Source organism: Peromyscus leucopus, chromosome 2, assembly GCF_004664715.2.
Source record: "Peromyscus leucopus breed LL Stock chromosome 2, UCI_PerLeu_2.1, whole genome shotgun sequence".
Lineage (NCBI taxonomy): Eukaryota > Metazoa > Chordata > Mammalia > Rodentia > Cricetidae > Peromyscus > Peromyscus leucopus.
Genome location: NC_051064.1, coordinates 55,870,543 through 55,897,972, shown reverse-complemented (window position 1 = coordinate 55,897,972; position 27,430 = coordinate 55,870,543). Strand labels below are relative to the sequence as shown.

At 39.9% G+C, this 27,430-nt stretch overlaps 1 protein-coding gene across 3 annotated transcripts in view; it reads right to left on the bottom strand.

Annotated features, from left to right (window-relative positions):
• Positions 1-4,934: 4,934 nt before the first annotated feature.
• Positions 4,935-27,430, bottom strand: part of Zcchc7 (zinc finger CCHC-type containing 7) — a 195,303-nt gene continuing 172,807 nt past the window's right edge. For 2 of the 3 annotated variants that reach the window (XM_028894766.2, XM_028894765.2), the window contains exons 7-9: positions 11,285-11,380; positions 8,140-8,257; positions 4,935-6,094 (exon numbers count right to left, since the gene is read on the bottom strand). In XM_028894766.2, the coding sequence (XP_028750599.1) occupies positions 5,664-6,094; positions 8,140-8,257; positions 11,285-11,380 (645 nt within the window). In that variant the 3' untranslated portion in view covers positions 4,935-5,663. The remainder of the gene's footprint in view (positions 6,095-8,139; positions 8,258-11,284; positions 11,381-27,430) is intronic. The other variant, XM_028894767.2, reaches the window with a different exon arrangement.

Genomic DNA, 27,430 nt, shown 5'->3' with positions numbered 1-27,430 from the left:
TGGATTTTGGTTGGGAGAATAGTCTGCTTCTCTTTCCCTCCCTCCCTCCCTCCCTCCTTCCCTCCCTCCCTCTCTCCTCCCACCTCTTTCCTCCCTCTTTCTTATCCTTCCTATCTGGAACCTTGCACGTGCAAGGCCAGGCTTCCACCACAGAGTTATAGGCCTGGAGCTTGAAAGGAGTCATACTGTCCTGTGATCACCGATTCCACTCTGGCATTACAGGTGGTAGGTCTTTATTTCCTTACACAGCTTTCCTGAGTGCATCTTCACTCTCCAGCCTTCTTTCTGAAAGGCCTATAGCAAACCTTTCCATTTGTAAGTATAACCTCCACCCACGCCCATTTTGGTAATGTCATGTACAGGACAGGGTGGGGCCAGCCAGTTAAATTCATTTACTGGAGGTTAGCTTTGTCGGCCCCCTTACTGGGTCCATGAGCAGGACTAAAAACTGAGGTGGCTTTCTCTCTTCAGTTTATGAGCAGATGTTCCAGCCCACTCTCTACATCTAGAACCCTGATCTGTGAAGCACTGGACTTACTTGTGTAGGGTGTCCTCTGTGCAAGCTACAGCCCCTGATGGCACACACCTACACATCTGGGTCATCACTGTACTGAGTTCAGGGTAGTGCCTGGCCCTCAGCAGATACTCTACTCAGATTTGCAACTTTTCCAAGCCAGGAGAAAGCTGGAGTTCTTCAGTGTTAGATGCATTATGGGTTCACCAGAGATGACCACTCAGTTTACAGCCAATTGAAAGTCTTTATTCCAGCTAGTTGGGACTAAACAGAGGGATCTGGGACCCAAGCATAGATCTTTGTGTTTAGAGTAAGGAGGTTTGTAAAGGCAAAAAACAAACAAACAACCTCCCCCCCACCAAAACCCCCATAACCTGTATTTCTCTGGGTAGCTACAGGGAGAGGTTTTGTGTAGGCAAGGAGTTTAGCAGAAGCTAAGGTAAGTGGATAGCTGGATGGGGAGGTTTGCAGAAGCAGACAGTCCTCCCCGCTCCCTACCCAAGACAGGGTTCTTCTGTCTAACAGTCCTGGCTGCCCTGGAACTCCCTTTGTAGACCAGGCTGGCCTTGAACTCACAGGGATTGGCCTGCCTCTGCCTCCCTAGTGCTGGGATTAATGGTGTGTGCTGCCACCACCTGGTTCAAGCAGGCAGTTTAACAGAAGCTAAGGTAGGTAATTTTCCATGGATTCTCCATCAAGATCAAAGTTAAACCTAAAATGGCCTTGGCAAGAATATAAACTGGAGGAACCGCCACACTCTCTGGCCCTGTCAAGATCTTCAAGTTGGCTGAATGGTCCTTGGTTACAGAGAAGCCCCAAATGGGCCATTTCTAATTGGGTTATGATGTAAAATTTAAGTTCTTTGTGGTTCTCTGATGCTCCAGCAGTAAGAACTGCTGGCTCTCACTTGGCTGTTTTTCATTTGTATATGTAAGCATGGGTGCAGTGAAGCCATCAATTAGACTGCCCCTTGGGTAAAAGGAAAAAGTTTATTTTAACTGCCAAGGCTGTCTCTCCAGGTTCAGAGAAGACAGCAAAATGGCCGGTTATAAGGGGTTAAGGAGGGAGGAAGGTGCATTATCTGGCATGGGGCTTCAATCTGTTGGAGGTTTGAGTTCATAGGGAACTAGAGTTCCTTTCTGGAGGTTGAGAGTTACAGGGCAGGGAAGAAAGTAATGGCTTTTCCTGGCAAACACAATCCACTTTATAGGGTTTCTGAGGAACGCTCAGGGTTTACTGGGTGTCAGTGTGCACCAGCACCGAGGCCAGTGTCATTTCAGAGGCTGTCTGCGACACTGTCATTTTGTGGGGTTGGGACCCAAACAGTATGCAGATGATGCAGAATTGAGAAAAGAAGACCTGTGGGAAGAGCCTGCTGCTGAGGCCTGGGGCCAGTGAGCAGCCCTCCAGACCAGTGGTGGTCACCCTGTTTGTGATCCTGTTTCCCTCTGGCTCCACACAAGCAAATAGGAAAAATGAAGATGGCTCAAGGACTACTGAATGAACCTTGACTTCACCCAGATTTTCCAGATTATTCCCAATTAAATGAAAACAAAATATCAAAATGTTTCCAATGGATAGACTAACTCTGTGAAAGTGTTTTAAACTTTGGGTTTTGATCTACGTATATACTTGTGAAGCTATCACAAATAATGTACGTACGTGTGTGTGTGTGTGTATACACACACACACACACACACACACACACACACACACACACACACACACGAGTTTAGAATCCTTTCTCCTGCTTCTACTAACCATCCCTGGCCCCTTGCTACTATAATTAACATTTTCAGTAGCATTCCAGTGTGAGTGACTGGAGTTATTGGTAACTGGTTGTGCTGGCTAGTCTTATGTCAACTTGACACAAGCTAGAGTTAGCTGAGAGGAACCTCAATTAAGAAAAGGCTTGGAAAAGGTTGGACTGTAGACAAGCCTGTAGGGCAGGGAGGGCCCAGTCCATTGTGTGTGGAGCCATCCCTGGGACGGTGGTCCTGGGTTCTATAAGAAAGCAGGCTGAGCAAGCCAGGAGGAACAAGCCAGTAAGCAGCTCCCCTCCAGGGTCTCTGCAGTGGCTCCTGCCTCCAGGTTTGTGCACTGACTTCCTTTGATGATGAACAGTGCTGTGGAAGTGCACGCCAAATAAACTCTTTCCTCCCCATCTTGCTTTTTGGTCATGGTGTTTCACCATAGCCATAGAAAACCTAAGACACTGATGTTGGTAACTGGCAACTGTACAAATCTGACTTGCTTTCTAACTACAGTGCTCATCAGAACAGCTGCTTCCCGCCCTCCTTTTTGAGATGGAACCTTGTTGAAGAGTTCAAGCTGGTCTAGAACTCTGCATTCTCCTGTCTTACCCTTCTGAGTGCTGGGATTATAGTGTGGACCATCATGCCTGGTTTGTGCCCATGCTGGGGATTGAACTGAGGGCTTCATGCATGCTAGGCAAGTACTCTACCAACTCAGCTACATCCCCAACCCTCTCAGGTCTTGCTTTTAAATAAGAACCAGAGTAGTTTAGACCTGAGCTCTCCCGAGTGCTGTAGCCATTGCCCATGGTTCCCACCCTGGTGGGAAAAGTGGGTCCCTTACACACAGGTATGGACCACTGCTCCTTCTGTGGGTCTCCCCTGGTAAGTGACTTTGTGTCAGCTACTTTGGCTTGGCTGGTCTCCAGCTCTCAACCTAGAAACACACTCCTCCTCTCCTCCAAGACAGGGTTTCTTTGTGTAGTCCCAGTTCTGGAACTCACTCCGTAGACAAGGCTGGCCTCGAACTCACAGAGATCCACTAGCCTCTGACAGGATTAAAGGCACACACCACCACTAAAATGGCTCACATTTCCCTTCTTACAACCCCTACTTTACTAGGTTTTCTGGGAAATGTCTTTTAAAAGCCTTTTAGGTGTTGGAGAGATGGCTCAGCAGTTAAAATCAATGGTTGCTCTTCCAGAGGACCTGGGTTCAATGCCCAGCACCCACATGGCAGTTCACAACTATCTATGACTCCATTTCCAGGGGATTCAACATCCTCACACAGATGTAAGCAAAACACCAATGCACATAAAATAAAAATAAATATTTAAAAAAGCCTTTTGCTTGATAACTGTCATGGTGGGCATGTGCAGCACTCTTCTCTCTGGAAAGAGAGTGAAACTTTGACTCAAATCACACACCAGCCAGCTTTATCCTAGAGCTCTGCACGGCATGATATGTAAACCACATTTTACAACCACGGGTTGCTTCTTTAAAATGGTGAGATCTCCTGTAAGACATGGGTCTGAGCTGTACTTTCATCCTGGAGATGGTGCCTATACTCTGGTAACTGTCTTCTTTCTTGGATAGCAACTAGCTGTGTAGCCTAGGTTGGCCTCCAATTTAGAATCCCTCCTTAGGCTTAAGGGTACTGGGATTACAGGTATGTACAACCATGTCTAGATTCCAGTGATCTTATCCATGTCCCACGAGTCTTCAAATTTCATTCTTCCATTAACTGACTTCCTTTGTTCCTACACCACAATTTTGTATTTACCTATTCCCAACACCTGATTTTGCGTTGTTTATCCTTTAAAACATTTTTATTACTTTATGTGTACTCCTGGTGCCCTCCGAGGTGAGAAGAGGGTATCAGATCCCAAGACTGAGGTTACAGATGGCTGTAAGTCCACGTGTGGGTGCTGAGAATGGATTCTGCCTCGTCTTCGAGAGCAGCATGTGTTCTTAACCACCCCGAGAGAGAACTCTCTAAGCCCAGCATCATGCCAAGAGATTCCAGTTTCTTACCTCTGGCCCAAACTCCTTCAACTAATGTCCTTCTATACAGTCCTGTGTCAAACCTGATCACCTCAGCTGGAAGCAGCACAGCACCAGGGTGAGTGTGGACAATGTACACTAAGGTTCATTGGGAACAGAGAGTTCTCTCCAAAGGTAACAGCTGCTCTCTAACTATAGACACAACAGTTGCATATTTAACCAAGAGTAAGATAAAAATTTTAGAATCAACATTACAAAAATTGTCATATTTTATTGATCTCATAACAGTTCATTCTGTCAGAGAGCTTGTGTTTGGACAAGGACATTTTACAAAATTTATAATTATTAAATTATGTGCACATGTGCATTTCTGTGTGTGGGTATTGGGCACTTGAGTGCCGATGGAGGCCAGAGGTGCTGGGTCCCCTGGAGCTGCCTAACCTGGGCTGGGAACCAAATCTGGTCTTTTGGAAGAGCAATATGTACTCTGACCTGCTGAACCATCTCTCCAGCTCTAGACAAAGGCCCTTCTGATTCCGGATTATGGTGGACTTTAGACTAGAGTGACTTGTTGTGACAGCAAACACATTTACTCACTGTTTCAGGCATTTTCTTTTTCTTATCTAGATTAGGCTTTCACGAGTAAAAAAGGCTCACGAGTATAAAAGATTCTGAATAGTTTTGTGGTATTTAAAAAGATCCATGAAAACAAATGAAGCTGGGTAATGTTTATCTCGATTTCTTGAACTCTAGCAGTGAAATGGTAAAAACAGTCCCCCTGTGATTATGCTAAAGTCTGAGGATGCCTCTTCTGTGTCTCAGGAATCTGTCTTGCACACCCACACTGCAGATCCTGTACAGGAATTCTGTTATTACCTCTCCTCTGTCTCCTCCAGGTTTCAATAGTGACATTTTCATTTTCACAGCCAGCCTTTGATATTCTGTCCAGAGAAAGATTCCAACAGCTTCTGAAGCAAACTAAGCTGGATTTGGATTTTCATTGATTTTCCAGTGTTTTTTTTAAAAAAAAAGAATGCTAAAAAGGTGTTGATTTTTTTATTAGTAATAATCTTTCTTCTAATGCGCTTTTAAGTCCTCAAACATTGTAGATGAATTATATCTGAAGAGCTTGTAATTTTCAAAGCATTTAAAAAAGGTTTTCTTAAAAAGACAGTTTTCCTATCTCAAGTAAAATTGCTATAGGAGCTGAAACTCAAGTTTGCCCTCCTAATAAACAGCCTGCGAACATAAAACGGAGTTCTCTGTGCCCTCTGCACAGCAACTCTAGATATGGCCGAAATTAAGCAATCAAAACCCAAAGCCTCCCTTTATTTAACAGATAATAGAACGCTGCCACAATGGTCTAACAGGAAAACCAGGTCAGAAACACCTCACAGCTTCATTTTTTTCTTCCTTTGCTTAATGAGAAATAAATTATCATTGCTGTCTTCTTCCGTGTGTTTCCTCTTCTTCGGCTTGCTGCGCTTGCTCTCTCTGAGAAGCCGCTCTTCTCTCAGCCTGTAGTAGTGGGATGAATGGTGACGGGACCTGGACGGCTTTGGGTTTGCACCACTGCCCGAGGAGTGAGCTTTCGAGCCCCTAGGGAAGTCTTCATCCACATCACCACGCTGGTGAGCCCACCTGCGCTTCTCACCTTCTCTATGCCTGGTCATTTCCTTGCGGGTTTCTTTATTTTCTCGAGGCCACCTGCTGCTTTTCCTCGAGGAATGGCTTTTTCTCATATCATGGTGGCCCCTCTTATCTGACTCTTCCATGTGTGGTCTTTTGAACTGCCTTGGAAAATCTCCATTTTTCTGGATTTCTGGAAGACATAAAAGTATTTTGCCTCTTTAGTCCACGCAGAGCTCTTGTACTCTTTGAAGACATTTAGAAATGTGACCAATGCGGCGTTCTTAAGAGCCCTTACAATTCTACTGCTAAAATGGGGAAATACTCTCCAGCCCTTCAGCATGTATGTTCTTTAATCTAGTGGACACACGTTTGTAAGGTTAAACAAAGAAGACTGGAGCAGCGGGCTCGGTCAGTATCTCAGCCCGGGGGTTAAAAGCCACGTCTGACTGCTTCTAATTCTTCCAGTCAATTGACAGGCAAGGGGCAGCCTGAGAGGATAAGGTGAAGCAAGATTTAGAGAACAGCCTTTGGACGGTCTCATGTGACATTACCCACTGAGGACAAGCCTGGCCACCCCACTGTGAGTGGGTGCCACACTGCCCAAGACATTATTCCTGCAGAGCAAAGGCTGCTGGGTGGGGTGGATCTGTGTGCATGTGCTCCTGTGCGCACATATACCTTGGAGCTCAAAGTGCCAAATGATGCTGCACCTTGTTAGGACTTGACACAGTTATGAGCATCGGGTGGGAATGCTTGTGACAGCAGAGAGTGGTAGCTGAGGCTAAAATGAAATGTGAAAAATAACCGAACCTTGGACTATTACAGAAGTGGTCAGTAAAAATGTCCAGCTTAAAAGTTGAAGCACAGGGCTGGAGAGATAGCTCAGTGGTTAAGAGCATCGGCTGCTCTTCCAGAGGACCCAGGTTCAATTCCCAGCACCCACATGGCAGCTCAAACTGTCTGTAATCCCAGTTCTGGGGGATCTAACACCGTCTCACTAATATACATAAAAAAATAAGGAAAAAAAAAGAAGTTAAAATAAATATTTAAAAAAAAAAAAAAGTTGAAGCACAAAACAAGAAGTTCCCACGATCACAGCGAGCCTCAAAACGGCTATGTACTTGAGTTGTCAAAGCTAACTAAAAAGAAAAAAAAATGATTTTTCAGAGTATAATTTGTAAATGCTCATTGTAGAAAACCTGAAAAAAAATCCCATAAATTATAAAGAAAATATGTTCAGTCATACATCCTTGAATTCAGAGCCGACACTGTCATGCCTTTTTGGGTACTCTTTCTGGTTTAGTGACCGAGTGCCTCTCTTAACAGGCTGTCATTTCTCTACAGGTGACACCAATTTCATAGTGAGTGTATAAGCCATGCAGGTGGGAAGTAGCTCGTTTCGAAAAGGACTGAACTCACGAGAGTCTAAAGCCAAAAGGGGAAAAGTTAAAAAATGCTGAGTCAGAAAAGAATTCAGCTTGAAAAACACACAACTGTTTTATCACATAACAGGAAAGGTAACTTGAGAATGCATTTTGCCCACAGCAAGGAAGAACAAAGGCAGAGAAAATGAACTGAAACCAGATTTAAAATGTTACTTCTTTATTACTCTAGGTTAATTCTGTGTAGGTGTGCGTGTCTGCATGTGGACCTGTGCACATGAGGGCAGGTGCCTGTGGGGGCCACAGGTGTCAGATCTCCTGGAGCTGAAGTCACAGACAGTTGTGAGTCACCGTGTGGGTGTTGGGACTCCGACTCAGGTCGTCTGGAAGAGTAGCCAGTGCTCTTCCTCACTGAGGTGAAGGGAAGCACAGAGGTGGCTGTGGGCCTGGAACCCTGCCCACAGGGTCAACTGTAAGAACAGCCTTTGCAGGGGAAACTCCAGAAGTCCCCAGAAACCCTTTTGTTCCATGAAAAATGTTAGACATAGAAAGGGGAAATCATTATTCGTCAAGTAGAAAAATTCCAAAGGAATCTTTAACTCTTTGCATAGACAGGTAAAATATTCCTAGGAATTTTCTGAAATGCTCTGAGAAAAATATTGTGACTAGATTACAACATAGGATTTTTGAAGTAGAGTCTGGTTTCTGGAGCTAAAGAAAGTTTTAGTTTTTATAATTTAAAAATGTTTTTGGTGCTAACCAATGACCTCCCAAATAGGCAAAGACAGTATATCAAAAAGTATAAATTTGGGAGCCATGCGAAGCTGAGCGAACCAGAAGTTTAACGACGAACCTTTCACTTTCCGCTTTATTCTCCGATCTCTCTGCTGGATCTCGTATTTGTCATCATAGTAGTAGATGAAGGGAGATGTTGGAAACGTCTGGTTAAACATTCGTCTTTCTGTACATTCCTACAATTGTATTTGAAAGAATGACATCACAAGGTTGCAATGCTCAACACACCTTTCCACGAGCTTCTGGGCTCCACTGATTAGAGCTGAGTCCCACATCACTAGCACCACTACAATGGCTGCTGGAGTAGTCTTTTGGACCACCCAACCCAGGAGCCCTACTGCGCATCTATGCTATTCCTTCAGGCCTGGATTTCTCCCCCTCTTGACTAAGGAACTCTTTTCTTTTTTGTACTCTCTGCTAAGCTCCTTCCCCAGTGTGAGTGAACAGCACTGAGGGGTGGGTGCTCACTCCATTTGTCTTGTCCTCTGGAGCTCACTGGCATTATGTGGATTATCTGTCCTTCCTTGTCTGTTCCCTCCAGCAGCCTTCCCATCCTTCCTCTTCTTCTTCCTAGCCTCAAGCTGTGGCTGTAATCTGTTAGCTCTTTGTTCTTTCTCTAGACACATTGGCCAGCTTATCTGAACTCAACACTCACTAGTTACTAGGGCAGTTAATCTTTTTCCCTAACCATGTCTTATGGGTGCATGTCATATCCTGAGCATATTCTTTGCTCTCTCTGCCCCTCCCCTCTACTTCCTCCCACTGTCCCCTTGTCCCTGGGCTAAGGGGTCTGATGTGAGGCGGGCGGTGGGCTGTATCTACTTGGAAAATGTTCCTGGGTAATTCTGAGAAGCCTCTTTCCTTTGCTCCCTCAACCGAGTGGAGATCATCTTTTCACTAGTTTCTCCCATGTCTACCGCCCCATCCCTATCTGAGCTTTAACTATTCCTCTGTATACTCGGCGACACCAATGGATGCAGCATGAGAAGTGGAACAGCTCTCTTTCAGAAAGGCTGGGCTTTGGGACTTTCTCCCCTGTCTGCTTCTATCATCTTTCCTGAAGTTTGTTTACAAATGCCAGCATTTCTTAGCTAAGTATTCAAGAAAATCAGAATGCCTTCAACAGTATATGAAATACCCACACAGAATTTAGCTGACTCACCATATAAATCAATAAATTAATCAGCTTACGGTTACACTGAAGTCCTAGTAATCTTGAGACACTGAATCAGTACCCATGCCAACACACCATTTTATTTCTCCCAGGCCCCTCACCTTTTCACATCCTCCTGGAACAGCCTCTTTTTCTCAGAGCCTACTGCTGTCCCTGCCTCTCTAGCTAGAATGAATGGAATTAGGGAAGGGCAATGTAAAGTGATTCAGTAACACCATCTGAGGGCTGAATCTCTGAAACTGACAGGGAGGGGCTTGGACATATTTCACCACTGGGGTAGCCTGCTCTTTGGACATTGTTCTGTCTAGATGGATGTAACTACACAGAGCTATATCGTATCACAAATGTTTTCCAAAGCGACATGTAAATTATATTTTGATTATCCACATCACTGGTCTCCTCCATTAACACAGATAATTGATAGCTGGCTATATAATTGATCTTCTGTTCTGGATTAGCCACACCAATGATCTTCTTCATTAGTGCTGGATAATCTAGAGTTCCTTCAACTATGGCCGCCAAATTTGTTTTATTGTAAATTGAAATTTGTCTCAGTCTAGATTTAGGGATAAATTCCAAATGCTCTTGATATTCCCATCTACATTAGCAGCAGTGACTAGTAAACAGGAAGCATCCAACTGGAACTGTTTTTCTTTAATTGATCAAACATAAATGCTAAAAGTATACTCTTTAGCTTTAAAGAGATAAGCAAGAGATAAACACTTGTGTAAAGTGTGTGGCAGTGGATGCCTAACATGAGTCTGTTTCCTAAAAGCTGGTGTGCACAGGGCAAGAGAAGATCTAAGGATGGTAATTCCCTAAAAGAATCTTCTCTAGTTAGGTTTTCAATATGAATTCTACAGAAGGGAAGTTAAGTATATGTAGGATCCTGCTACCTATTAGTGGGTTTGATCACAGTAGAAACAGCATCTGAGTATCAGTGCTGTACAACTTTTTTGCCTTGGAGATAAAGATTGAATGCCAGAGGGGTAAAAAAAGAGTAGATAAATCATCTGGTTATCATGAACAGAGTAAAAAAGACGACTGAGCATCTAAGCTTCATCCCAGTTTCATATTCTACCTATCACCCACCCTGTTCCTGAACATGGAAGATAAACTCAACTGTTCACAGGCTCTGCATAGCACCTTTTCTTCTCCTAGCCCTTCTGTCACTTGGAATTTGTGGTACTCCCAAGGTCTGGACTAGAAAGGTGCCCAATAGTAGTCTGCAATACTACCCGCTCTACTACTTGTCTCTCAACCTCTCCTTGGAGGAGTCCTGAGTCTGCAGGTTTTCTTCCTCCCGACACAGGGCCTGGCTGACTTACTTACCTTGGGTTCTAGGCTGTCAGGAGCCTATGTGGGGAATGGGAATCCCTGCACAAGGATCTCTACTTCCTGTGCCACTGTTTTTCCTCTTTGACTTCATGGTTTCCACAATGTATGGGTGTGAAGCCTATTCCTACTGGGTCTTAGCTCCGGGATGAGCTGCTACTGTTTCATGTTTAATGGGGCAACTGGCTAGAGGACACTCACACCTTCCAGTAGGCAGCTTCTTCTGCTCTCATACCTGAACCACACAGTTTGTCTTTTTCGTTTGGACTGGCACAGTATCGGCCAGGAGGGAATTTAGGCACTGTCAATGCTGTAACCTGTCTTTCTACTACTGAGTGTCAGCAGTGGCAGGACAAAGACTTAAGTGAATGCGGTATCAGGGAAAGCTGAAGAACTAAGCCGAAAACCCAATCAACAGTTTAGTAACAGTCCATATAAGGTGGGAGAACTCTTGGTCAGCTAACTTTGTGAGCTAAATTTGTTTTTAGTATATTTAAAAGAACTATAGGAATACGCTTCGACAGTTATTCTTGGTAGAAATGGGAGGAGTAAATTAGTGAAAAATACATCAAGTCTTACCACTGAAGGTTAGCTTATAAATAGTAAATGTTCCGAGTTTTATTCATTTTGAGCTCATTTTTCAGCAACCACTCCTTGACAATATGCCTTATGTCCAAATGCCATTCAAACTTACATGTCCATAATGGCCTTTCTGTGCACAGTTGTAGCAATACACTAATGCTGATTGTCCAGAAGGGGTCTTTGGTTTTTTAGGTGGTCCAGGTTTGGTCTGCAACATAAATATTTGTGAGAGTTTAATACATGTTAGGGAAAAAGCCCAAACCTCAACTTTTCTAAAAGAGCTCTTAGGTCAGAGAACCCTTAGTGATCCTACTTTTTAGAGTTTAGTGGGCTCATGCTGGAGCCTAGGAAACAAAAACATGTAAGGGGTAGACAGAGGCTCATGAAAGCAACAGAGAAGGGAGGCTTCAAGGCTAAGGAGACCCAGGAGGACAGAAGCCCAGGCCTTAAAGAAGTTTCAAGGAATGTCTGACCTACACTGACCTACACAACAGAAGCCTAGCAACATCAGGACAGAGACACTACCATCACAAGTCAGCCATTCACAGGAGTCTTACGTGAGAACCTGGGAGGGCGGAGAGTAGGGCAAGAGTGAAGGGAAGCATGGAGAAAAAAGTGTGTTACACAGCTAATTTATTAAATTCTACATGTGTTTTCTGCATTTTCAGCATGTACACTGTATTTCACAATAAGAAATGTTAAGAAATTGAATATAAACTGAATAAAGGGAGAAAGTGTATATTATTATTTTGAGACGCATAAGCAAGAAAGGATAGGATAAAAGGGGGAGTATTTAGGAGGAAGAATTAGTTGGTGGAGTTTTAAATGGGAGCAACTTGATCACATAGGCTAGTTGAGATGCAGAAAGAAGGACAGAGCAAACCCCTAGAAGGTGATGGACTTCACCAAGGGGAGGAAAATGGAATCTTATTTGCTCCCCTTCTGCAAGCTTGAAGAGGTACAGATGGGCACTTTGGTAATTTATTTCTCATACTGATTGGACTTCTATAACAAAGAGTGCTAGTCTGCCTACTATCATTTTACCTGATGTTGCAATCAGGTGGTTTGGGTTGCAGAGGTAGGGGAAGTTTTTGATATAGAAAAATAGTGTATAGGTAATAAAATCTTTAAAAACTTTACTTAAAAAGGGAAGCTGGGTTGCTAGTTACTCTTCAGTGCTGTGATCAAGCAACTAAGAGACAAGGGAGGACAGCTGTATCATTGCAGGGAGGGTGTGGAGAGCAACTCACAGCATGGCAGACAGGAAGCAGAACAGTAATGGAAGATGCCAGGAAGATGCAAGACAAAACCTCCAAGGACACACCCCTTCTAACCTTAGCTGATTTTCTCCAAATATGCAAACAGCCCCACCAACCTCCCAATAGTCTATTCAAATTCTGACTCTATTAATGAATTAAACCATTCTTTAGGTCAGAGCCAAAGGCCTACCCCTCAGACACCGAGAGGGCGCTTTACTAAGTTCCTAACTGCTACTAATCCACTCACGCTAACAAGTCATCATCAAATTTGAGGAAACAAAACCTCAACAGTCTTTTCTGCTGAAGATGATCATGGTACACAAAATGGAATTGATAGCCTCAGCTCTTACCAGTTAGCATATAAGAAAAACACAACTATTCTAAAAACTATTAAATAGATTTTAACAGGGATGGACATAGGCAGGCAAGTGTCACTGCAGTGGTTTAGATTTTTCTTTTAGGTAGTAGAGCACCAGGAAGTTAGTAAATTATTACACAGCAATATTTTTCCTTATCTCAAAAAAAATGGCTGTTGTTTTGATATGAAATAAAACTGTAGCTGTGATTATACAGAGAGAAAACAAAACCCAAAGAGATATGGTAATTTTTTTTAAAGGAAGACATTATTAAAAGCTATTCATGGTTTGGGCATGGTGGCACACACCTGTAATCAGGAGGTAGAGGCAGGAAGATCAGGAATTCAAGGCCAGCTTCAGTTACACAGCAAGCTCCAGGCTATATGAGGCCCATCTCAAAAAACCAGAAAGAAGAAGAAAAAAGTTAATGACATGTTATGACCCAAGATGAAGCCTATGAAATACATCGGACTTAGCAGTCAGGAAATTGTAGGTAACTAGAAACTGTTGAAAGCAATTTCATTTGAGTGGATGGGGCAGAAGAGAGATTGTAATGGCTTTATCCTAAGTACAAATAGTGAAAGAAAGCTGAATGTGAATGGAAGGGAAGGGAGCAAGTAGAATACAACCCAAGTCCAAGAATGGCTCCGTCAGTCATGTCTGTCAGAGTCCTGAGCACATGGCGTAAGTATCATACATTTTCAGCAATTCATTACAAATATTAACTGCAGAATCCATGTCAGATATCATCCTAAGGTCTGGTATTAAATATTAGACAGTGATAAGTAGTATGGATTAAGACAGTGAATGAGTCACTGCTGATGACTTAGACCGATTTGCTGGCGGGGACCCCAATTTGGAAAAAAAAATCAAGCATCTGAATGTGCTGACTGACTCTATTCTTGGCAAAGTTCCAAGGCAAGGACAAGCCTGCCATCTTAGAGGATTAAACAAAAACATAAACAAAAAACAAACAAACAAAAAAACCCTGTACCTTGAAGTAGAGTAGGTGTGGAAGAGGAGGTTCTAGAAGGTGAGGAGGGGTCATCTAAAACCAAAGGTGGAAATGCTCTGTCTGTATTTTAAGTGGCATGGAAAGCCAGCAAAGGACTGGATGCTAATAGTAGGTAGGTAGGTACTCAGCAACCAGCTGGCAACTTAGCAGGGTGTGTAGCTGATGATAAATGGAACAAGCAACCTCCAGAATAAGAAATGCTCTCTTAAAAGGTACATCTCTGCTGACAAGTGGCTCTCTTGTTTCTGTAGATATATAATACATCCTATCACTAAGGTAGATGGGCTTTACAGGGTGTATCCATTTCTTACTCCACCTGTACAATCATTGGATGATTAATAGAGAATCATAACTGGTCTTGAAGGCCCTGTCTCTGTAGCCTATTTTCAATACAAGGTCATCTTTCTGGTTTGTGACTCAGAACATGCCACTTCTCAATCTAAACTGTCACAATTTCTCTTCTCACTCAGTAAAGACCAAGAATCTTACAGTGGGTCACATTTTCCCTCCCTGTAACCTCGCTGCATGCCTCGGTGTGTCTCATCACCTCACTCGCCTCTTCAGTGTTCTCTGAATACTCTATACAAACTTCCTTCCATCCAGAGGTTAGCACCATTGTTCCAGACCAGCTACAAGGTAGTCATTATCCTGGTAAGGCCTCCAAGTGATGCTCCCTATACCCCTTTCCTTTGAAAAACAAAACAAAAAATTACTCCCCTCAAAATATGTCACATCTTACATACTAAATAGTTTATTTGTCTATTCAATCCAACCCTATCCACCAGGCAAGGAGAAAGTTGCTCCCTGTTGGATTTCACCTCCTAGAAGAGGGTTAGGCATATGGTGCAAGTTCGGTAAACGTAACAAATGAATGAATGATGAGTTAATAATACATATGTAGAGCATATGACTCAGAAAAATCTTATGAATTTTAGGTATTGTTAATAAAAATTAGATACTTTGGGAAACTTAATTTTTATATCTCCAAGGGCAAATCTATAAAATTATGCCATGATGTGCTAAAAAGCTTGGATAATTAATAATACAGTTTCCTTGGTATACTTCATATTGACAATATGGTACAAACCTGGAAAACCAGGAGGAAATCAGTGATGTACAGAGAAGAGGAACTCAGCCTTCCAGTACCAGAAATAAAGACACACTTCTTAATCAAGATTTTAAAGCATGTTTCATATTGACAATTGCTATTTTATTTCGAGAATAATATCAAATACAGCCTCAATGTTCATTTATGCCTCTGGATGGAGCAAAACATTTGATGTTCATTCAACTGAATAATGTCGCTAGTTAAAAACTTCCATTATTACTAATAAAAATAGCAGCAGTATTTGTATTGTTATGAAATTCTACACTGTTTCACAATAATTAATTAGTAAATGACTTGACAAACACTATCTACATGCTCTCATTTTAATAACTAGCATGTACTAGGACTTAATAGGAATAAAATCAGCCTAGATCTTACCTAATTAGAGCACACTTCTGTATTAGAATACAGTAGTGAAAACTCAATAATGACTTCCACTGGACAGACAAGTCTTTATACTAAGATTAAATAAAAAAATCTTTAAGCTATTTCAAGAGTTGGAAATATAAAATTTTGACTCAATACTTAGGCCTTAGAACATGTCTTCCCCTCTGCTCTCCGTATGGATTTAGCCATAGCTGTCCTGAAACTCACTATGTAGACCAGGCTAGCCTCATAGAGATCTGCCTGCCTCTGCCTTCTGAGTGCTGGGATTAAAGGTGTAAAGTGGTGTACATCACCACTCCTGGTGCATTTCTTTATTTTAAATTAACAGTAAAAGTCCAATTTAAAGCGGAGCATGTCAGCTGATGAGCTCTAGATTCAGGCTTCTGTCATTTGGGCATGTACTATTGACAAAGAGTTACGTGAGGGAGTGAACATAGTTTTGTTAAGCCTTTCTGAAAGTAAAAAAAAATGTTTCTAAAGACTTTGACCCAATGGATATCAAATAAACTATTTATGAAAGCAGGCTTTTTTTTTGGGGGGGGGTTACAGACATTTAAATAATCTATATTTGTAGGGTGATATCTTGGAGATTACTTTACTATCAATATATAGAAGTAATAACCTGGTAGATAGCATTACCTATGAAAGGTCCATCCCATCTGCTATTCTTGCTGAAAGCTTTTCATGCACCAGTAAACTCAGTAAATATCAGAAGATAAAGCATAAGCCGACCACGCCATGGATTCACTCCTAATGTCTCCTCCAAGTGCAGCCTGATGCACCGATTACAAATGATTTTCTTCTAATGTCACTTTACATAACCCTTTTTTCTGCATGAATAGTTAGTGTGGAATGAATGAATGAATGCCATTAAAACAGTTAATCATTATCTGGGACACTGGCCTTACTCCCTTCACTACTAAGAATCTCCATGACAAAGGCCAAGAGATCAAAATGCTAGAGCTGCCTCAGTGTCCTATTTCTAACAGTAATTTTTTATGCAAATAAACCTGCTGGGCATCTCCCTCTGTGACCTTGGGCTGCCCTTATCTAAACTGACTTTGATCCAATGAGAGCTTACATCTAGTTGAAGCTCATTACTATACAGGATATGCAATCAATTTTACTAATTAAAGGGAATTTTCTACTCTTGTGACTGAAAAAAATAGATTTATTTTTATAATCATACATATGCTCAAAGACAAGACCATATGTTTTTATTTATCAAGACAGTTTTCATATGAACATATTTTAAAAAGCATATTAAATGGCTGGGGTAAATATATGTATAATTGGAATACAACACTGAGGAAAGTCCAGATTAGCTCAAATCTTTCTAAATATGTTGCATTTGCATGTGTATCTCTTAAATTGATGTAATTTTCACATTTGAGAACAACTTTATTCATCCAACTATTTATAAATAATTTTATTCTTTCAACAAACTAATATTACAACTCCTTCCTTAATACTGATATTTTAAAAACCTAACCCCAAAATGAAATAGGCTTTCTCAATAAAATGTTATCCATCCAAAGGGACACTCATTCAAAGTCCATTAGCTGCAGTGATCCTCTGGCATCTTTTTGACACTGGAGCAGAAAAAGGTTGAATTTTAAATATACTTCTTTCCTAGTAGTGATGCTGACTTTTTTTTAGCTACCCAGTAATGAGCAGAGGTCTCGTCTCTGTTTTATTTAGTTTATAGCAAGTAAGCAGGGAACAACAGGTGTGGGCCCTTTCCTCTGACCCAGTAGCTAGATCACCAGGATCCAGACAAGGACAAGCATCACTGTCATCACCGGGGCACAGAGGGATGGAAGGGGAACTTTAAAAGTTGGGCAGGGATTTTTCCCCCCCTGGAAACCAGGGTTGAATTTGTGACGAAGCACCATCTGAGACCCTGTATACTGGCAGTGTGAAGGCTAACATTTTCTGCTGCTGGTGTCTCTGGTGGCAGACCTGTGACCTCAATTCCAGGCCTGTGTCCATCATGGCTTTGGACAAGGCCTTCTCTTGGTCCATGTCCTCGTAAATATTTACAGTATTACTTTTCTTTGAGGATATTGGGAAAAATCTTTGCCCCAGCTAAGGCAATTTTTTTTTTTAAATGAAAGTTTTAATTTTTTTCTTACTGAGAAAAATAACTATTGCATCCCAGGAAACATTACTATTAATTTTTCGATATCCTTAAAAAGTATTGAAAGTACTATATATAGTAATGCATATATTTTTTTAATGTGTTAAAACTATGTCATATATCCAACAGACTCCCAATTCATTGGGTAATTCCTTAATTAGGCAGATTTTTGAAACATGTATTATGTACACAACAGACCGGAACGTCTCCTTTGGAGCATTTTCTAGTCTATCGGGTGATTACATCATTAAGCCACACATGCTACGTAGAAAAATCCTTATGAAAATTCATGAAAAAAAATGTACAGCACATCATTAGCATGCAGCAGGCATGTATGCTTTTGATGGTTTCTGCTAAAAAAAAAAACAAAAAACCCTACATGAAGTAATTAGTTGAGGTCAGGAGAGTATGAGACTGGTACCAGACACTGGCAAAAATGAAAATTACAAAAAAATTGTACCTCTCTTGGTTTAGCTGAGAATAATTTACTTTATTGGAAAATGGATCCTTGAACACTGTTCATTTGAATTGAAGCAAAGTAAGAGCATTGCTTTATTGACTTGATATTTCCAATACACATCTGCCTTCCTCCCTGCTGCACTCTTGAGTTTTACAAACCCATGGGTTGAAAGGTTGCAAGTGACCAATGGCAAAACAGTAGTTATTCAAGGCCTTGCACTACCAAATGCTTATGTATTTATGCCTTCATTTTATGTAATCAAGAGTTTAAGACATTACATGGGTGTATTGTTTCTCAGTAAGCAAAAAACTGTTAAAGTAAGATGAATATGTATGTTACTGGCATAAACTTTAGTAGTGAAGCTGCATATTTATACCATTAAGAAAACAATAGGCTATACCTAAAAGCTTTGTAAGAAGGAGCTATTAAACTGACCACTTTCCAACCTTTCTGTGAATGATGCACTTCCCACTAAAAACCCCAACAACAAAAACAGAAAGAAAAGCTCAGAGAACAATGAGCATATGCAAGACAGTAAGGAGCCCAGCAGTGCTCCCCAGTGCGCCCAATCTTCCTGGCTTAAAGAGCATCCCAATTTTCTCTAAAGGTAGCGGCATTTATTCACTGGGCCATGGCTAATTTTACATGGAATGCAAAAATGTTAGTTTAAGTTTAATTTGCCACCCTATTTAAATATTTCCAATGTAGCTCTCCAACTGCAGAGCTATCCCTCTGTCTATTTTAATTTTAAAGTAAGTTAGCATAGGGCTTCCTTCTTAATCCCCAGAGACTACCTACATAGTGACACAGACACACACATTTATGACGGCAACATAAATGCTCTTCTGAAGTAATGTGCAACATTAAGTGAAAATCGTTTCCTGGAAAGATATTATAGGTATCTATATTTTATTTGCCATCTTAAACATATCTGGGTCTTTATGGCCTTATTTTAAAAATGTATTTCCTTTTTATATTTCCTGGTGCAAATGGACTGCATAAATAAGCAATGTGCTATGAGGCTTCAGACCAGCCGATAAAACCTTTCAATTTTCATGCCAGCTTCTTCTTTTGTAATTCAAATCTGCCTGGAAACTGGCAGCTCTGAAAGCTGAAACAAGCACTGCCACAAATACCTTGTAATGCTATCGACCTTGTCTGCCCATGCAGTGAGGAAGGGGTGCGCATGTGTCTGCAGCCATCCAGATAACACAACTCATTTTTTTTTGGGGGGGGGGCATGAGGTGGGGATAACAGAAACCAGCCCCAGACTGCACCAAAAGCAGTCATTACCAGGCAAGCTGGAGAATAAGTCTCTTCAAAATACACAGTGCATTTAAAAACCATATATGAGGCTGAGCCACTGCTGTCATTACCAATTTTAATTTAGCTCCTTCAGTTTGCCAGCCAGATAAACTCTTTAGTGCAGTTTTTTAATCTATTTGCCACATTTATGTTTAAGATTATAGTAATATGGATAGGAGAAGGAATCACTTTTAGGGGAAATAAAGAAATAGATCCGCTTATCGGCACCCATCAGAAAGTTCATTAATCAGCTAGGCTTTGTGCCCTCTAAATTGAAAGGTTAAATAATCCTCTCAGGAATATTTCTCAGCCCCTCCGCCGATTGTCCGGAGAGGAGCTGCCATTCATAGCCCACGGGATCAGTGACAGGGTGTCTTACCACTGTTTGGACCCCAAACAATGACGGACAAATGGTCTGCTTTACAAAGAAACCTTTTAGTACACAGATGGAAAGGACCACAAGCTTTGATGTAGGGGAGGGTTGAGGAGGGCGTAGAGATAGGATATAAGGGAAGGGACAGAAAAGAATACACACGTGTGAATTCACAGATATTTTTATCGACAGGTTTACTGTGGTAGAGTGTAAGGTATGGAAATCACGTTAAATATATATCTTCCAACCATATGAAATACTTTTTTAAACCACCACTGATAATTATAGATTAGAACCATAGCTCTATTGTATTTATTAGTTAATACATGGGAGCCCAAATAAATCCCAAGCTTTTCATTCTGACTATAACTCCATGTGACTTCTCCTCCCAAGCCTGTTTATTCTACTGAATACTGTTAGCCATCAGTCACAAAAGCAGAAAATCTCACAGCTTTCAAGGACCTGCCCCAGGGTAGTCTTGTTTTTTTTTTTTTAAGTTATATTTTTAAAATTTAAATTTTATTTTAAGGGTGTGGGTGTTTTGCCTGCACTTATCTCTGTGTATGCCTGATGCCCACAGAAGCCACAAGAGGGTGATGGATCCCTTGGAACTGGAGTTACAGATAGCTCTGAACCATCACAGGGCTGCTGGGAGTCAAACCCAGGCCCTCTGGACCAGCCAGTGCCCTTGAGCACTGTGTCACCTTCCCAGCTTTGGTCTTTTGTTTTTATAAGACATTCTGTCTTATCCTTGCTTGTCTTAAAGTAAGGAACCTGGACTAGGAGTGCTCTTTGGCGGGCACATGCCTACCACACACGTGGAGAAAGTGTCTAGTTTGGCAGTGTGTTTTTCTGAACCACACAGGCAGGAGCACGGCTGGGAGACTGCAGAGCTCAGCCAGCTGGCACACTTTGCGATGCTCTCTGGCTCATTTGTGGCATCGGTCATGTGCAGGCACAAGAGTTTTACCGGAAGTGTAAAACCCTGGCATATTTTTGGTTTTCCTTCCTATCTTATTAAAACAATCCCTCTCTTTCTTGTATAAGATACTATAATTGCTGTGAGCTGTTTATTTCATATTATTCTCATTAGAAAGATTTATATAATTTGCTTACAATAACCAGTCACAGGACATTGAAGTTATCAGTTAAAAACTGTGCACGTAGTAGCTTAATCCATGGATCTCAAAGTGATATCATCACTTATCTTCCTCCCTCTCTCCCTTTCTTACCTCTGCTTTCTTTAATGCTGGGGATTAAACCCAGTGCTAAACATGCATTGCATTTATATGTATGGTATGTACTAAACATCGTCATTTTTATAAAAAAGGAAGTAACTTAAATCTTTTGTGATCTAATCTTAAATTTTTTATGCTGATTTTCAGGTAAATCAAGTTAAGAAAATAATTTGTTTGCTGTACTTAATTAAGAGTTACTCACCTAAACCAGGCGTGGTGGCGCACGCCTGTAATCTCAGCACTCATGAGGCTGAGGCAGGAGGATCTCGAGTTCCAGGCCAGCTTGGGCTATATAGCGATTCCAGGCCAGCCTGGGCTACATAGCAAGACCCTGTCTTGGGAAAAAAGAAAAAAAGAAGTTACTCACCTACATTTTTCGAAACAAGTAAGACAAGTATAAATACTAAGCAAAGGAGAACAGCTTGTGAGTATTGTAACTCCAGTAACTGTAAGAAGGAAACAGGTTAGGAGACCAACAAGAGGCTGGTCCATGCTCCTCACTGCAGCAGTCTGAGTCTGGGCTAGAAACAGAGCCCATCTCAAGGTGAGGTGCCGCGCGCGGGCTTGCTGTGTGGAGCTTACCTGGTTTAACATGTTATGAGGAGAGCTGTAAAGTACGGCAGTTACTTCACTGCATACTCAAAGTCCTGAGAGGCAGGCACTACCACTGGCTTCAGAGAGAGAGCTGAGGCTCTTCTGAGTTAGACATTTTAACCACAACCTCTGTACATACTACATCAAAGAATCAAACTTGGAACCAGAGCACAGCCCTAAGTTGGCATTCTTTTCCTTATACTGTGATACAGAACATTAACTCATCGATATGCCTGCCCTTCTGTCCAAATTTCATAGCATACTTTCCTAAAAAACACATAGTACAACTGTAAAACAAAGGAAATGTCAGAGATCCAAGACATACAAACACGGAGACTTTATTTTATAAACGAAGCTAGCACACAGCCCCAAACTTAGTTCTCCTAATTGTAAATATCTGTATACAAGCATATTCATAGGATGTAGGTATTTAGCTGGGAATGATAGTTCATGACTGTAATCCTAGTTCTTTGGAGGCTGAAGCAAGAGGATCAGTAGTTCAAGGCCATCCCAGGCTAGTCTCATAAAAGAAAACAAACAAAAACCTCAAGTGGGTATTTATAAGCACAGAGAGATTGCAAAATTATAAAGATGGACTTACAATACATCTAGTAGATTCAGTTATATTTATGTGTGTACACATGTACATGCATAATATAAATAGTGTACACATACATACTTTTTTTTTAAAGTAAAGAAAATAAAGCTGGGCATAGTAGTTTATGCCTGTAATCCAGCAGTAAGAGGCTAAGGCAGGAGGAACTGCCTGTCTCAAAACAAAAACAAAACAATCTGGTGGCCTTATGAGTAATTGATGTGTGTGTTTATATGTATGAATTATTTTCAATAGTATAGATTTCTGAATACTCATATTAAATAATTCTTGTTTCTGAAAAAGGATCCATTCATATATTGGTAAACCAGTCAGTTAAGGTGAAGGTATAACTTAATCTCATATACATGCCACGTATGTGGTATGTATGTATGTATATTTGGATTACATACATACACGCATATAAATATAAGACTTCAAGCTTTCTTTTAATTGTTCAATTCCTTATGACTTTGTAGCATTTTTCTTCATATAAATTACTGACATTACTTAAGAGCCATCCTCAAATATCTGGAAGAAATATTTACAGATGTATAAATTCATATATAATTCCTTTGACTTTCTAATATGTAATGGAGTTAAATGACCAATGAATTTCAAGTTTGAAGTCAGATCAATCTGAGCAGTAATTCATAAATTTTTAGTCACTTAAAAAAGTGTTTTTGAAACCTTAAAGTCAGTTTAACTTGTTTATTACAGAAGCAAGTGTAATAACAAAACACAGCTGTTTCAGAGACACTGCTTGTGGAGAGGTCAAGGGTACTTTCCTGATTTCGTCACTCAAAGGGCTGACCCACACTCTTAAAGACTATGCTCATCCTAACTGTAATTAATTAATTAATGCAAGTAACACTGGTTTGTATACCTTATTTACATTCATTGTTGCACTGAAATATCCAGTGAAGCACATAACAGAGTCAGTTACTTGGAATGTATTTTCAAGGAATGGCATAAATCACCTATTATATGAAAAATGGCCACTCAGATATGCTAAAATTATACATTTTATTTCTCTGTTCTGATGTGTACGTAACCTGACAAAATAGAAATTGCTTAACATTTCAGATGTGAAAACTCTAATTTCTGGTTTTAGATAGTATATGGTGGGCAAGTACAAGTTTGAAAAAATTTAGTTTAAGGGTTTATTTAAATTCACTTTCATTATAAAGTGGCATTCTTTCAAAGTGCAGAGTTCCCAGTAATAAAGAATAGTTTTCTCTGGGGTTACATGATTCATATATGTGTTTTACTAAGGAGACAGAAGAAAAAAAATCAAAATGTGCCATATATTAAAATATAAGCACCTAGAAATGGAACTGAATTGCTATGTATTTAATCATTAACAACTCTTTCCTACAATGATTAAATATAATTCATTTGTAAGAACAAGTGAACACAGTGGGGAGGGAGAAAAAAGGATAATAAAATGTCTGAATATAACCTTCTACCTTTCTGTTATCCTCAGGAAAACAGTATAGAAAATGAATGAGCACAAGGATTTCTTTCAAGTTTTAAGCAGAAATAAACTTGAAGTTCATTTGGTGAGTACATAAGTCCTCTAGCCATTATGGGATAGGTCAAAAAGCACAGAGACCTTTTAAAAATCAAATGAAAAAAGAAGTTACCAACAACTATAGTAGATCTTCAGATTAAGCCAATCTTCAGATCAAATTTATTATTGAGCAGTTTTATTATCTAAAAAATGAACAAAAGTATGAAAGCGAATGATGAAGTGATTACAGACACTGAGAAGTCCTCCGTCAACGGTACAGGCGAGGCACACCTCCGTGTTTCACCACCATGAAGAATTCAAGTCTGTTTATGCAAGCACAAGCCTGTATAAAACAGACCATATTGATTTCCTGTCCAAGCTAAATTACTTTTGAATTAAAATATTAAAAATCAAGTATGCTGAAAAATCTCTGAAGGAATGGACACCTCATTTTCCTTCAAAGTAAGAAAACACTAATATTACTACTTCAATAAAAATAAGTTATACCCAAATTTAAATTATTTTATTATATCCTTCACTCAAAAATTAAACATGTGTAGATGGCGTGAAGAGACATGAAAGGAAAAAAAATATGCATTACTAGTGCACAGTGTCCATGCTTTTCCACTTTCCTTCATAGGAAGAGCTTTAGAAAATTGCTTTTTGGTAAGTGGGCAAATTATATTTATTTTAAAATGAATCTCAGTTATTGAGATTGACAATTCCAGTTTTCACCTTCTTTGGAAGTGCATTCCCTAACTGCTTTCAATGATTAGTTCTGGCATGTCAGTGAAATACTTAAAAAAAAAAAAAAATCAGTTAATTTAACTCTTTAAATGTAGTAATTACTTTTTATATACTAAGTTAAAAAAATCTATCATAATTATGACATTAACAGCAGAACAAATACTTAAAGTATTAAATACTAAACTATTTCAGATAAAATTTCCATGTGAAAGATCTTCAAATATTCTGTCACTGTTCAAATGTATTTCCTGTCTGTTACCATTGATGTCATCAATGGCAAGGTTCATGCTTAGCATATACAAAGTCTTGGGTTCAGACCCAGTACCAACCAACCAACAACCAACCAATCTTGTTCTTTAGATACCAAGCTATCTGAAGAACCAGTGAAGCAGCTTGGCTGTTGGCCTCGTAAGAACACCACCACCAACGCACTGCAGAAGGGACAGGTGCCTTCTCACGCCCCAGATCACCAGTGCATTGTTAACTTTAGCACAGTGTCAGTGCTTAGGGGGATTTTAAATAAAACTGCATCTCTGACATTTAACAGATACAGTGTTTCAACAGCAACATTTAGTTAATCAAAACACTGACAGAGCAGCACTAGAGAAAAACTCCTACAATTTACATGAATATTCTTGGTTCTGGGAGTTGGCAAGGTGGATTGAACTACCAAATGAATTTATAAGAGTGTTGTTTATAATAGTCTCTCTGTCAGGCCCTTAAAAAGGGTACAAAATTTTTGGTTTTTTTAAGTGTGAACTAGACCCCACTCAATTTTGGAATGGGCAATTTTAAAGATAATGCCCAACTAATCCTATTTTCTTAAACACGCACCTGGGCTGTTTCACTCACCAACAGATGCAAACAACCACAGGAAAGAATAAAGCCTTTCCAGTTAAGCAGCATGTGGACAGTGTTCTCACTGGTAGGCAGGTCTGCTTAGGTAGCTAAGAGGCTCCTAACATATCCAAACCAATAGGAAATTCCTTTTGAAAAATGAATAGAAAAAATTCTCCATTGAGGCTGACTTTTAAAAAAGTTTTGCTTTTTATTTTAAGTTATTTTTTAAAAAAAAAACAAGGCATTTTAGCATTAGGCAGTTAAAAATTGTGATTTACCCCTCCTTATACCGCAATCCCAAGATAAAGATATTTGAATGGCTGTAGCTTCAGCACCTACATTCATTTCCCTATTCTCTCCTCCTGGACTGTGCAACGGCAGTTCTAAAGTTAGCTTTCAGCCTGTTGATATTTGGTGTAAAATTCACATTGTGAAAACTCAGAAAATATACTTTTGAGTTGGTGTTTGCAGATAAGGAGAGAATGTGGACTGGGAAAACAAAATGGAATGCTGTTGACTTCAGTCTGTAAGATATACTTTGCCATTCAGTGGGTTCAGGGTCTTATTCTTGATTACTAGTAAATCCTGACTATAAGTCTTCCCTGGGCCAGAAAGAAAGCAAGGAAATTTATTTCTCTTCTCTATTGTGCAGTTAATACATATTTCTATTTTTGGAGTGTAAATTCTAAGCATTCCAAACATTATGATAAACATTTAAAACTTAGCCCTTGTATAAAAATTACATTTACTTCCTTATTCTGAAATTTTTAGTTAAAATAAGAGGCAGAATGGTTGTAATACATTTGAAGTCCATACAAAGAGGTCCAAGCACAAAGTTAACATAAAAGGTGCATTAACCTTTTTGGTTCTTAATACATAGAGCCTCCAAATTACAATTTTCTGATTACTTTTTAAGTAAGCAGGTTAAGAATGTCTACTGCATGTCCAATTATAGCTTCTAACAGGTAAAATGTCTATTGGTTATAAAACTCTGTTGGTGCCATATTAGCCTAGAGTTTTTACTATAAGAAACGAAGGGATGGGAGAAGGGGTTTTCTTTCTTGGTAGGGAGTTATTTGAATGAAGAAAAAGAATACTTAAGAGTCAAGGCTGCTAAAAATGTGAAAGGGGAAGTTTCAATGTAAAGAATAGGGTTATATGATTAAATCACTTAAAAACTAACTTTTTTGAGGAAGTAAAAGTATTAACTATTGCAGGAAATTATGTAATTGTCAAATATTTTTTCCCTCACACATGTCTCCAGATCAACAAAGATACCACAAGGTATAATTTTTTTTATTAGTCACTGAAATGTATAAAGAAAAGCAGTAAAGTCACATGCTGTGCTGGGTATGTGCTTTAGAATCCTAATATCCTAAAGTGTGTGTCTTTTGGAATGATGCACTTGCCTTTTATTAATGTATTGAACTCGAGTTTGTCAAAAAAAAAAAAAAAAAAAAAAAAGCTATTCTATTTAGGTACAATCTGCTAGAGACTTCATTTTACCTTTGATGAAATTACTGAAATAATGAACACTTCTCTTTTGTAATCTTATTTCACAGTATTTTAAGGAAGTTTTGAAATTTCACCAGTCTACTTAAGTTAATTAACATCACCATCTTTCTTACATGCTTATAAAAGAGAGGCTTTCTAGCCAGGCTGGTTTTGAAGCTGTGGAAAGTGTACTTGTTCTGGAAGTGAGCATTCAGTCTCCTCAGCTGGGAACCACACAACAGCAAGTCAAACACTCAGATGTTAACAGTTCCAAATGGAACTTTTAAAAGAAATCTAACCCTGAAATAGAGTTCACTGGGGTTAGAAATAAACGCATTTCGGTTATAAAAGAAAGGAATACACCACAATGACCTGTAGACTATTCTATAGCTTCAAGCAGGCTGGTTGAAATGAATACACAGTAGCATTTCAGGCCTAGTTCCTTCTGTGGCCACTGCTGTGACTGATGCCATATTCACATGTGAGGGCTACTCTGAGTCAATAGATGGCAGTCCATCGCTTAGGAAAAGGGCTGGAGATGGCTTAAAATCAGCGTGCAGTTTGCTTTCATTCAGTATTTAACACTGCTTAATTACAGGCAGGCATTCATATTGTTCATATACTGATAAGGCAATTTAAATAATTAGAAAATGATATATTTTAGATGGACTGGTAAAGTATTTACACACTTATAAGCATACTAGTGTTATAGTTATTCTTACATAGTAATTCATTGTTTATTGAAACTTGGTAGTTGTGAAGTACAATGGTTACTTCAACATTTTCTGAAAGAAAATGAACCAGGTTTCCAGAATGGAAAGTTTTCAAATTGAATTT